This window comes from Ceratotherium simum, chromosome 8, assembly GCF_057802395.1.
Source record: "Ceratotherium simum simum isolate JZ-2026a chromosome 8, ASM5780239v1, whole genome shotgun sequence".
Taxonomy (NCBI): domain Eukaryota; kingdom Metazoa; phylum Chordata; class Mammalia; order Perissodactyla; family Rhinocerotidae; genus Ceratotherium; species Ceratotherium simum.
The window spans coordinates 1,380,032-1,392,600 of NC_141907.1; the positions used below are offsets into that span (position 1 = coordinate 1,380,032).

Here is a 12,569-nt window from a genome sequence, read left to right on the forward strand (position 1 = left end):
CACAGACATCTTGGGTTTGCTTCCTGACACTCTGAAAGTATCTATGTTGTGCGTGTGCAGTTACAAATCAAGTGAAAACCTACAGAGTGAGAGCGAGTGGTCACCTCGTAGGTGAGAAAAGGTGTCGGGAGCAACATGGGGGATAGCCAGGCCACCAGGCCTGCAGGAGCACAGGGGCACAGGTTCCATCTTTAAGGGGCTGCCAGTTCCAACCCTCCAAACTAGGAGAGGAACAGACCTTCTCCTCTCACCATGTTCTTTCAGACCATTTGCAAATGACTGTCAATCCATGTTTAAACAACTGAACTGCTGAAAGTTTCAACACACATTTCTTTTTTGTGTGTGTGAAGAAGATCAGCCCTGAGCTAACATCCGTTGCCAATCCTCCTCTTTTTTGCTGAGGAAGACTGGCCCTGGGCTAACATCCCTGCCCATCTTCCTCTACTTTATATGGAACGCCGCCACAGCACGGCTTGACAAGTGGCGTCGGTGCGCGCCCAGGATCCGAACCTGCGAACCCTGGGCCACCAAAGCGGAGCATGCGCACTTAACCGCTGCGCCACCAGACCGGCCCCTCAACACACATTTCTGAGCATCTACTCTGCCAGGGAATGTTCTAGGCTCTGGAGATACAACCTGAATAGGCAGAGCCTATACCCTCACGGAGCTGAGCAGGGACAGTGTGTGGGCGTGAAAACAATACGTAATGCAGATAAAGCAAGTGCAGTGAGGAGGGGCCTACGGGCTGTTACAAGCTTGTTTTTTAAAGCCTGGCAAAATATGAAGGTAGCACATGAAGGGTGTATACAGTTAACATTTTAGGAACCACAGGACACTACACAGTACACAATATAACAAGTTCAAATTCATTTTAGAAAAGATGATTTAAGGAAGACCTGTTTCCCTTCTCCCAGCATAAACCAAACACGTACACAACGTACCTTTTTCTCTAAGTTCTCCTAAAATATCTTGAACGTTGGGATTTTGCTCTTCAAGATCCAGATTAAGAGAACCGGTATCGGGAAAGGACTTCAGAATGTCAGCTACCATGAGAACCCAGGGGTCCGAGTCCAGAGTGGCCAGCTGGATGATCTCTGTCAGGGCACCCTTCATCTGCCAAGAAAGGAGAGATGATGGTCCTGAGCGGGATGCCAACAGCCTGCTGGGCAGCCATATCACTGCCCTCAAGCCCATGCTGCCCCTGTTGGGAACCCATCACCTGCTCCTCGAGCAGCACTGCCACCTCGCGTGTGAATGTAGGGCTGGAGCCGAGCAGAAGTGAGTGTCCGTGCACCTCTGTTATTAAACACAGAGAGGAGCCCAAAGCAGTGTCCAACCTCTACAGCAACTGCCCCCATGCCTGGCCGCACCCTCATGGGAACCTGTAGGCTCCCTTCCTCTGCGCCCCCCACCCCAGGACCATCCCGCTTCCCTAGGCTGCCACAGCCTCCGTCAGGCTGCAGTGGTTGCAATGCCCACTCGCATCTAGTGCCCCCACCTTGGCCTGTCGCTTGCCCTCTGCAGGGGTGGGCACAGCTCCCCACAGCCTCCTAGACGGCTCCTGGCAGCACCCAGTGTCCTGGTGTGCTGAGACAACAGCAAATGGGAAGGCCATCCAAGACAAGCTGGCATATTCCAGTCCCTGCCTTCTTTGAGTGCATGTTGCTAAGGGCGTAAGCTGGGCCACCAACGCCCCCGGTTTAGGAAACCTGCTGATGGAAGCATCTTGGGTAGTGACAGGGGAACACCAAGGCAGGTGAGTGACCTTGACATGCTCAGCAGAGCAAAGGGTTGGCGTGTCAGTCACCTTCGGCTGCTTGGGAAAGGGCGTGTGCCTGTGCAGGCAGAGAAAATGGGGTGGAGCACCCATCCTGTTCTGTGACCCGCCAGCCGTGCATTCGCCTAGGCCTCCCCACAGCACAGAGGATGGCCAGCGGGGCTGGAGTCAGCAGTTGCCGGGATTTGAGATGGAAGGAGACGCCTCCTGGAGGAGGCGCTGGGGCAAGGCCCTGCACTCCCCATGGCTAGGCGAGGGGCTCACGTTAGTCTCTCCGGATGACACAATAAAGAGAAGAACCTGCAGGAGGCCAGCCCCCCAGAGGACCACGGTGATGTGAGGCCCCCGCCTGCGCCCCCTCAATGCCTGGGAAGCTGAATTCTCTGCTCAGTGCTATTCTGCCCAGCCCAGAGCCCTGCCTCCTAGGGATCACTGTGGCCAGCAATGTCCCCTCCTTGCCAAAGCGCTGAAAGCCAGCACGGGTCTGCCCCACTCCTCTTTGCCATGTTTCCTCTGACCGGTGAGAACAGTGTGAAGCAGAGAGGGCGGGCACCCACCCACGAGGGATGCGGGGGTATGAGGCGGTGGTCACTCCTTGTTTAAGCCTGTTTGCTACTGTTGTGTCCAGACTGACAGACGCCCGAGCTGAAACCCGAACACAGTCCTCCTTACAACTCCCCTTCCCCTGCCCGTGTTCTGTCCCACGAAGACCCTCAACCACCCACCTGTCACCTCCAAACCTAGAGTACCGCCATCTCTCACCCGGCCTCCACTCTCACCTTCATCGCATCCATTCTCCTCACTGCAGTGGAACAGAGCTTTCAAAAATACAAACTGGGGGCCGGGCTGGGTGGCACGGTGGTTAAGTGCACGTGCTCCACTGTGGTGGCCTGGGTTTGGATCCCGGGCACACACCAACGCACCGCTTGTCAAGCCATGCTGTGGCGGTGTCTCATACAAAGTAGAGGAAGATGGGCACAGATATTAGCCCAGGGCCAGTCTTCCTCAGGAAAAAAAAAAAAAAGGAGGACTGGCGACGGATATTAGCTCAGGGCTGATCTTCCTCACACACACACACACATACACAAAAATACAAACTGGATCCCATTCATGTTTTGGCTTAAATCTCATTACCAGCTCCCCACCGGCCTCAGGAAACAGGGCAATCTGCCTCAAGAGGTCACACCTAACCTGGGTGCTGCCCGCTGACCCACCCCCCATCACACAGTCTTTCAGGAATGGCCAGGCGGTAGGAGTCCAGTGTCCCTGCCCAAATGGAACCCCTTTGCGACCTCAGACATGCGGTCCCTCCCTCTTGGCCTCACGGGGGCAGTACCTGCCATCCCCACCGGCACCATAGCCGCCCCCAACTCACCACGCTGGAGCCCAATGCATTTCCTGCCCACCCAAGAAGAGGTGCATGTGCCACCAAGGTTAAAGCTTCAAGGCTCTGGTGTCCTTTACTGACACTCTGTGCCTCGCGTTGGCCATGCACGGGATCCAGTGCCAGCTGACCTGATTCTAAAAGACCGTCTCTTGAAATACACAGAATTATGTTCTTTTGATGTATGGCAAAAATGGTAAACATTTATTTAACATTTGTGGCGAGGGACTTTTTGTTGTTGTTATAGAATAATGGCCCCCTTATTATAATTACCACTCTCCCCCTTTTATTCAGCTGAGCTATAAGTTCTGTTCTACATTAAAAACAAAAAGGCATGAAATGAAAAATTTAACAATTGTACCTGTCACTTACAATGAGTTAAGGGTAAACACATGTCCCTCGTGTATGTATGTAAAAAAAAAATATTCCTCATATCTAAAAATTATATAAAAAAAAATTCCTCATGGGGCCGGCCCGGTGGCGCAAGCGGTTGAGTGCGCGCGCTCCGCTGCGGTGGCCCGGGGTTCACTGGTTCGGATCCCGGGCGCGCACCGACGCACCGCTTGGCAATCCATGCTGTGGCGGCGTCCCATGTGGGGTGGAGGAATATGGGCACAGATGTTAGCCCAGGGCCGTCTTCCTCAGCAAAAAGAGAGGAGGATTGGCGGATGTTAGCACAGGGCTGATCTCCTCACAAAAAAAAAAAAAAAAATCCTCATATCTAAACCTGTTTTAGATAGGTCCATAAAGATGGCAGGTCCCACCATCAGCAATCACCCGGAAAGCATCAAGAACAGGAAACAGACTGTGTCTCGGAATGTCCATCTCCCAGATGACAACACAGGAGAGGAGAGGAGAGGCCTCAGACATAACGTGGGCCAACGGACGGGCACCACCTCACATGCCTGTGAAGACCAGAATCAACAGGATGGGCGATGACAAACGCTGGCAAAGGGGAAGAGACACTGGAGCCCTCCAACAATGCTGGGCAGGGTGTAAAGTGGGGCAGCCACTGGGGCAGTCTGTCGGTTCCCCAAAAACATAAACACAGAGTTACCATATGACCCAGCAACTCCTCTCCTAGGTACAGACCCAAAAGAACTGAGAACATACATCCACCGAAAACCTTGTACATGAATGGCTTTATTCATAATAGCCAAAAAGTGAAAACAACCCCAAGTCCATCACCTGACGAATGGATGAAGAAAATGTGGTTTATCTATACAACGGAACATAATTTGGCAATAAAAAGAAGTATTGGCGCATGCTACAACATAGACGAACCCTGAAAACATTACGGTAAGTGAAAGAAGCCAGTCACAAAAGACCACATAGTGTATGATTCCGTTTATACGAAATATCCAGAACAGATAAATCCACAGATACAGAAAATGGAATGGTAGTTTCCTGGAGCTGAGGGAGGGGGGAATGGAGAGTGTCTGCTAATGGGTACAGGGTTCCTTTTGGGATGATGAAAATGTTCTGATATTAGATAGTGGTGATGGTTGCATAACACTGAAAATGTACCAAAATCACTGAACTGTACACTTTAAAAGAATGAATTCTATGTGAATATCTCAATTTGGAAAATCGTATGAGGGAAAAAAACAGGCAGGGGAGGGAGCCAGTCCTGTGGCATAGTGGTTAAGTTTGCGTGCTCCACTTTGGCAGCCCAGGGTTCATGGATTCGGATTCTGGGCGCAGACCTACACCACTTGTCAAGCCATGCTGTGGCGGCAACCAACATACAAAATAGAAGAAGACTGGCACAGATGTTATCTTGGAGCTAATCTTCCTCAGCAAAAAAAGAGGAAGATAGGCAATAGATGCTATTAGCTCAGAATGAATCTTCCTCACCAAAAACAAAACAAAACAAAACAAACAAACAGGTGGGGGAGTACCTGAGAGGGCACCCGAGGCAAGTTCAGCCAAAGCCTGCAGAAGTCTCCAAAGCTGGCATCACACCTGGGATTGCCTAGAACAAATAGACTCTGTCCGTGCCTAGAGGCAGGAGTGTCCCTAGCCCTCGCTGGGCAGCATGTCCCCCAGATGTCAGAAGTGCACGTGCCAAGAACCACAGCTGAGCTCTCTAGAGGAGGAACCTTGACAGTGGGCTGGCAGGGGCAGAGACTGCATGGGATAGCCTTGCTGAGCCAACCTGGGCAGGTGGAGGACAAGGAAAGGCCTGTGTCCAAGGGACAGTCCCTGTCAGATGCAACAAGGCTCTGGCCCTCCCTGACACGAAGTTCCTATAAACAGCTGGGCCAGGAAGCATCTGCTTCAGTCAAGAGGAGTTAGAATCCTAAAGAAACTAGCAGAAGAGCAGCCAAAGAGTCAAACAAAAAGAAGAAAGGACCACAAAAACCAATATTCACCAGAGAAATGCTTCTACAGAGCAAATGACACTGTGACCAATGATAGTACCATAAATTTTTAAAACTCTCTAAAATAAGGACATAAAGGAGAGAAATTAGTTCAAGACACAGTAAGACAATAGGAGGTGACAAAAGCAATAGAAAAGACCATACCTAGAAACACACCTAAGATGTCGTGAAATCTCTAAGAACATGTTACAATGACGAGGAGCCCTAAAAGGGCTCGAACAGATGACAAGTATGGTGCTCTCAACACTTAAAGATGGACCTTATCCCTCAGTTAGTCTTTTAGTTTGGGGTGACCCCACTCAAATTCCAGAAAGATTTTCTCCACAGAACACGGCAGTCTGACTCTAAACTTCCTATGAAAACATCAACAAAAATAAGAAAATTTAAAAAGAGGGAGATTAATCTTACCAGATATTAAGATGTATTATAAATGCCATATGACTATGTTCCCTACCTCTCCCTTCATTCCCAAATAAACTTCAAATGGATCAGATTTCAATTTGAAAAATAAGACTGTAAAAGCACCAGAAGAAACCATACAAGTCCTTCTTTTTTATGATTGCTAAGTGAAGCAAACTTCTGTAAGTATGATTCTAAACCAAGGAGCCATAAAAGACAAGAATTTGAATTTGACTACACAAGTATTTTTTCACATGGAAAAACACAAAAAACTCCAAACCCCATAAATGAAATCAAAAGAGAAATGACAAACTGGGGAAAAAATACTTGCGACTCCTATCACAGGCAATTAAAAAAACCCAATATATATGTATATAAAATATATATATACACACACATATACAGAGGTTGATCCTACAGGTCAATAAGAGAAAGTTTATCATTAGAAAAATGATTAAAAACTCTTAAAAATGCAAAGGATACCCAGCCTCATTTGATGTAAGAGAAATGCAAAATTTAAAACTAGGATGAGGGCCGGCCCTGTGGCTTGGTGGTTAAGTGCGCGCGCTGCGATGCTGGCAGCCCGGGTTCGGATCCCGGGTGCGCATCGAGGCACCACTTCTCTGTCCATCCTGAGGCCGAGTCCCACATACAGCAACTAGAAGGGTGTACAGCTATGACATACAACTATCTACTGGGGCTTTGGGGGCAAAAAATAAAATAAATAAAATCTTTAAAACTAGGATGAGACACACCTCCCACTTGTGAGACTAGCAGGCTGGAGCGGTGTGACCACTGTTGGCTTGTCTGGGAGGACAGGTGGGATGGCAAAGCGCTCTGCGGCACACGCTCCTGAGTCCAACTACCCAGGGCCAAACCCTGAATCTGCCACTGCTCCCCGGGAAAGCGGGGGTACATTCCTACCCATGCCTGTGCCACAATTTCCCCCTCTATAATAAGTTAACAGCATCAGCTTACACAGTCATCCTGAGGATTCAGCACCTGGAACAGTGTCTGGAAGGGGTGAACCCTTCCCAAGGAGCAGGTGACCACACACTGACAAGAAATTAAATGGCCATAACCTCTACAAAGTTTATTTTAGCAACATTCATCACAATTGATAAGGTATGTGCTTTCTGCCAGAGCAATTAGCACTTCCAAGAATAAATCCTCTAGCTATCTCACACACCTGTGCAAAATGACATGCGTCCTGAGAGAATTCACTGCAACAAAAGACAGGAAATAGCTCCACGCCCACCAATGGGAGACCAACTAGATAAAGGAGGTCCTGTGAGACAGGAAACAGACGAGGCTACCCCATATGCACTGACTGGGACAGATTTGTGATTAACGTGAACCTCTAATAACTCACTCATTCCACAGACACTCACTGAGTCTCCACTAAGGGCCAGGCAAGGTGGGATAGGGAATCTCTAAATGAGCAAGATACAGGACTCGGTCTCAAAAAAGCTCACAGGTAAGCACAAAATAAACTGAGAATTCACTTATGTTCACAAAAACCTGCTGTTACAGGTTGAATTGCGCCCCTCCAAAAAGATATGCTGGAGTCCTAACCCCCAGGATCTCAGAATATGACCTTATTTGGAGATAGGGCCTTTACAGAGGAATCAGTTAAGACGAGGTCATTCGGGTAGGTCTTAATCCAACGTGACTAGTGTTCTTACAAAAAGGGGAAATTTGGACACAGAGACAGACATGTAGAGAGGGAAAATGGCTGAGCAACTAACTGGACTGATGCCCCTATAAGCCAAAGGACACCTGCAGCCACCAGAACTTAGGAGAGAGGCACGAATTTGACTTCTGGCCCCTCAGAGATGTGAGACGATACATTCTGTTGTTCTAAGACGTCCAGTTTGTGGTAGTTTGTTACAACAGCCCTAGCAAACTAATACAACTACCATGAGGCAAATTGGACAATATTTACAAAAATGTTAAAGGAAAAAAAAAGGCAGGGAGGTGAAAAACAAAAAAGACCATTGTTGGGGCCGGCCAGGTGGCGTAGCGGTTAAGCGCGTGCGCTCTGCTTCGGCAGCCCTGGGTTCGCAGGTTCGGATCCCGGGTGTGCACCAACGCACCGCTTGTCAAGCCATGCTGTGGTGGCGTCCCATATAAAGTAGAGGAAGATGGGCACGGATGTTAGCCCAGGGCCAATCTTCCTCACACACACAAAAAAACAAAAAAACCATTATTATAGACCGTATGGTGGTGTGTCCCCCCTCAAATTTATATGCTGAAATCCTAATTCTCAAAGCGATGGTATTTGGAGGCGATTAGGTCACCTTCATGGTGGGACCTTCACGAATGGGATTAGTGTCCTTATAAAATTAGTGTCTCTCTTGTCCTGTGAGCACACAACAAGAAGGCTGCCTGCCGTCTGCAAGTCAGGAAGAGGGCCCTCACAAGGAAGTGAATCAGCCAGCTGTTAGATTGGGACTCAGACTGGGACCTTGATCTTGGGCTTCCCATCATCCAGAATTGTAAGAAAATAAATGTCTGTTGTTTTAACCACCCAGTTTATGGTAATTTCTTATGGCAGCCCAAGCAGACTAAGACAACCACTTTTAGATGAAACGAAATCATCAAGTATCCTACCTTCAGCCATGTTCTTGTGGTATACTTTTACTGTGTCTCTGGGGGGAGACAGATGTGTGAATAAGTATGGGGCTTCCAGTTCTTGTCAACAGGGCAACCTGGAGTGGACTGCTGGAATATCACACATGCGCACACACATGGCACCACAAATCCATGAGAAAAGGAGAGATGGTTTGCATCTACTAAATGCGTGGTTGGGGACCCTGGGCTCAGAACACAGAGAAAAATAAAACTGACTCCCAATCTAACAGCACATACAGGGCGTACTCCTGATGGATTAGAGACCTATCCGTGAACAGAACTACTAGAAAGTGAAGAGAAACAAAAGATGCACATCTAATGACTTAGCAAAGAAAACTTCAAAAGCACAAGCTATAAGCCAAAAAATTTACTACTGTGTATTAAATTAAGAGATTTCTGCTCAGTGAAGGGCAAATGGAAAAGTTAACAGGCAGGTAACAGAATGGCAGATACAACCTGTAATGTTCAAAACCAGGAGTGCTTAACATCCAAGATGTACAACAAGCCCCTGCAAATCAACAAGACAACAGCAACCCCAATAGAAACATAGGCAGATGCTATTAACAGGCAGTGTACAAAGAGGAAATCTGAGAAGGCAACAAACACAGGAACAGATGCCCCAAATGAAGCAGAGAAACCCAGATGAACAGGAGGCAGCACTTTCCAACCATATGATCTGCCAAAACAGCCAAGTGGACACAGCTCTTGGTGGGCGGGGGAGGGGTGGTGCAGGCGCCCTCAGGCACTGCAGGTGGGAGTGCAGACATCTCCCGTCACCACTTAAGCAAATACATTCTGTGATGGCACAATTCCACCCCTGGGCACAGACTCCAGATAAGTCTTCAGAGTAACATGGGTAAGAAGCTCTGTGTCACAGGATTACTTGTCCTGGCAGAGCTGGAGGCAGCCTGCCACCCAGTGCTCAAGAGGGAAGTGCACGAGGACGGCAACAGGGGGGCACAGCTGAGCAGCTCAGGAGTCGGCTCATTTTTCTGTAAAGGGCCAGAGAGTGACTATTTTAGGCCTTGTGGGCCACATAACGTCACTGTCTCATTTCTTTTTTTTTTTTTTAAATAACCCTTTAATAATGTTTAAAACATTCTTAGCTCACAGATCTTACAAAAACAGGTCACAGGCCTCAGTTTGCCAACCTTTGGATTAGATGAACTGCAACATGGGTGAATATTAAAAATAATGTTTTGTTAAAAAAAATTGATTGAGGTATGTAAGACAATATAATTTACATCAATTAAAAAATATATGCCCCAGTGGCTGGCCCAGCGGCATAGTGGTTAAATCTGCACGCTCTGCTTCAGTGGCCCGGGTTTTGCAGGTTCAGATCCCGGGCACAGACCTATGTACTGCTTAACAAGCCATGCTGTGGCAGGCATCCCACATATAAAGGAGAGGAGGATGGGCACGGATCTTAGCTCAGGGCCAATCTTCCTCAGCAAAAAGAGGAGGATTGGCAACAGACATTAGCTCAGGGCTAATCTTCCTCACCAAAAAAAAAAAAAAAAAAACACACACACACACATATATATATATATGCCCCAAATGATCTGAATCAACACTTCACCAAAGAAGATTTACGCTGGCAAGACAGACAAGAAAAGATGCTCAACATCATTAGTCATATGGAAATGCAAACTGAACCATATTAGAATGTTTGAAATTAAAAAGACTGTACCAAATGTTGACAAGGACAAGCAGAACTCTCACGCACACCTGGTGGGAAAGTGAAATGATTCAACCACCTTGGAGAGCAGTCTGGCAGTTTCTTTAAAAGTTAAACACACACCTACCATTAGGACCTGGCCATCCCTCTCCTAGGTGCTTCCTCTAGAGAAACAACAGTCCACACAAGGATATATCCCTATATGTAGCATGTCCATACAGAGGAACACACTACTCAGCAGTAAAAGTTATGAATTATTAATACACATAACACATGGGTGAATCTCAAAATAATGATGCTGAGTGAAAAAAGCCTGATCAAAAAAGCACTCTATATGATTCCATTTATACAATATTCTAGAAAATGCAAACTAATCTATAGTAACAAAAAATAGATCAGTGGTTACCTCAGCATGGGGAGGGGGACGGGAGGAGAGAGCACGAAGAGGCTGGAGAAGAATTAGGGTGCGGTCTGTTCGTTATCTTCATTGTAGTGGTTTTACAGGTGTGTACATGTCACACTGTGTACACTTTAAATACGGGCAGTTTATGTCAATTATTTCTAAAGTGAAAAAAAAGTTCCTAAAAGCAATACACATTTTTAAAGAACACATACAAAAAGACATGTATAAGACAGAACAAATGGTTGCTACCTAGGAAAGTGGGAGTAGGATGTGGAGATAAAGGAGATAAGTAAAACAGAAGAGACCTTGTAGAAAGGAAAAGGAAATCAGTAAATAAGTTTAACAAGAGAAGAAGAAAGAGATGGAATGATAAGTCAGACGCTATCCAGATCGTTACATAATAGGGAAGAAATTATTAGAAAATATGAAGAGGCTACACAGAAAACAGAGGAGTCTCACACACACCTAACTGGACATTCAGAGAGAAAGGGAAGAAAAACTGGGGCAAAGTCAATATTTGAAGAGATAATTGCTGAGAGTTCTCTAGAACAGATGAAAGATAATCATAATTTAAGGAAGCCCAACAAATTTTGTAGGATAAATTAAATTTTTTTTCACCAAAACATGTCATAAGGAACCGCAGAACTACAACAGGAAGCCACTGTCCTAGGCCAATCGGCCTAAGACCACCAGGGGCAAACCTATGGCCGACAACATCAGGTTCTTGACTCACTGTGATGACAGTCATACACCGGAGGCACCACGGGTGCCTCAGCACAGAAAGACAACAACAGAGGTATGGAATTCGGGGGGAACGGTGGGGTTCAGGTAAAGCTTCAGTGAAGTGCTGAGTCTGTGTGTAAAAGGTCGGCATCAAATCTGTGACAGGGACCTGGGTCCAGCTTCCCTGGAAACAACAAAGGTAAGAGATGTGGAAGTCATGTTCAGACACCTCTTATCTGACCTCTGCACCTGGGCTGGACATTGAAGCTGCTTCTCTGTGTCAAAGTGTCTTAGATCCTCCAAGCAAAAGTGGGATGTTTCATTCTTACTGATATGATTCCAAACAGCAAAGTTTCCAAGAGTCTGTGATTTTTGTTCACTTTACAGCTGGTCTTATCTGTTTGTTATTTCAGCTGATAAATACATAGCTATCCCAGTCATTGATTACTGGAATTCCCAAGATTTCCCATGGTAGTCTCATGAATTGGATAATTTTATACATTAAACAGTTATCTCAGTCACCTCTGCTCTCCCTAAAACTTCCTTTGGTGCCAGTGTCAAGGTCTCGGACCAGAGGGATCACTGGTTTTATCCAGTAGCAGCATTTATCATTTCCTCAAAGCCCTTTCAAATATAGCTAAAACATCATGAAGTCAGTATTCACATTTTATGACACTTTGTTGCTAGCAAAACACCTCATATACACTGTATCCTGAAATCATCTGCCTGGATTTTCAAGACATAATTCATACTTCCTTAACTAGATAATAAATTCTTAGAGAGCAGGGGCCTTAACTCACTTCTGTATTCCTCACTAAATAAACTAAAATACTGGATCACTGAAATCTCTTTTCCTCCTCCCCAGTATTAGCTAAGAGCTGTTGTTTACTTAGCTTTTACGAGGAATAAATAAACCACAAAACAAGTGTACTGTTTCAAGATTTCACTAAGAAATACAAGTTGTAGCAGATGTTGTGCATGATGGTTAATTTTGTGTCAACCTGACTGGGCCAGGGGGTGCCAGACATCTGGTCAAACATTAGTGTGGGTGTGTCTGTGACGATGTTTCTGGATGAGATTTGAATTGGTAGAGTGAGTAAAGCAGATTGTCCTCCCTAATATGGGTGGGCCTCATCCTATCAACTGAAGACCTAAACACAACAAAAACGCTGAGTAACACTCCAGCT

At 46.5% G+C, this 12,569-nt stretch overlaps 1 protein-coding gene across 2 annotated transcripts in view; it reads right to left on the reverse strand.

Annotated features, from left to right (window-relative positions):
• The window catches only part of NELFA (negative elongation factor complex member A), a 29,562-nt gene that overhangs the window by 9,803 nt on the left and 7,190 nt on the right, over positions 1-12,569 (reverse strand). The window contains exons 1-2 of one of the 2 annotated variants that reach the window (XM_087434806.1): positions 1,499-1,630; positions 942-1,113 (exon numbers count right to left, since the gene is read on the reverse strand). In XM_087434806.1, the coding sequence (XP_087290932.1) occupies positions 942-1,113; positions 1,499-1,615 (289 nt within the window). In that variant the 5' untranslated portion in view covers positions 1,616-1,630. Of the gene's footprint in view, positions 1-941; positions 1,114-1,498; positions 1,631-12,569 lie in introns of those variants that run through there. The other variant, XM_004432222.3, reaches the window with a different exon arrangement.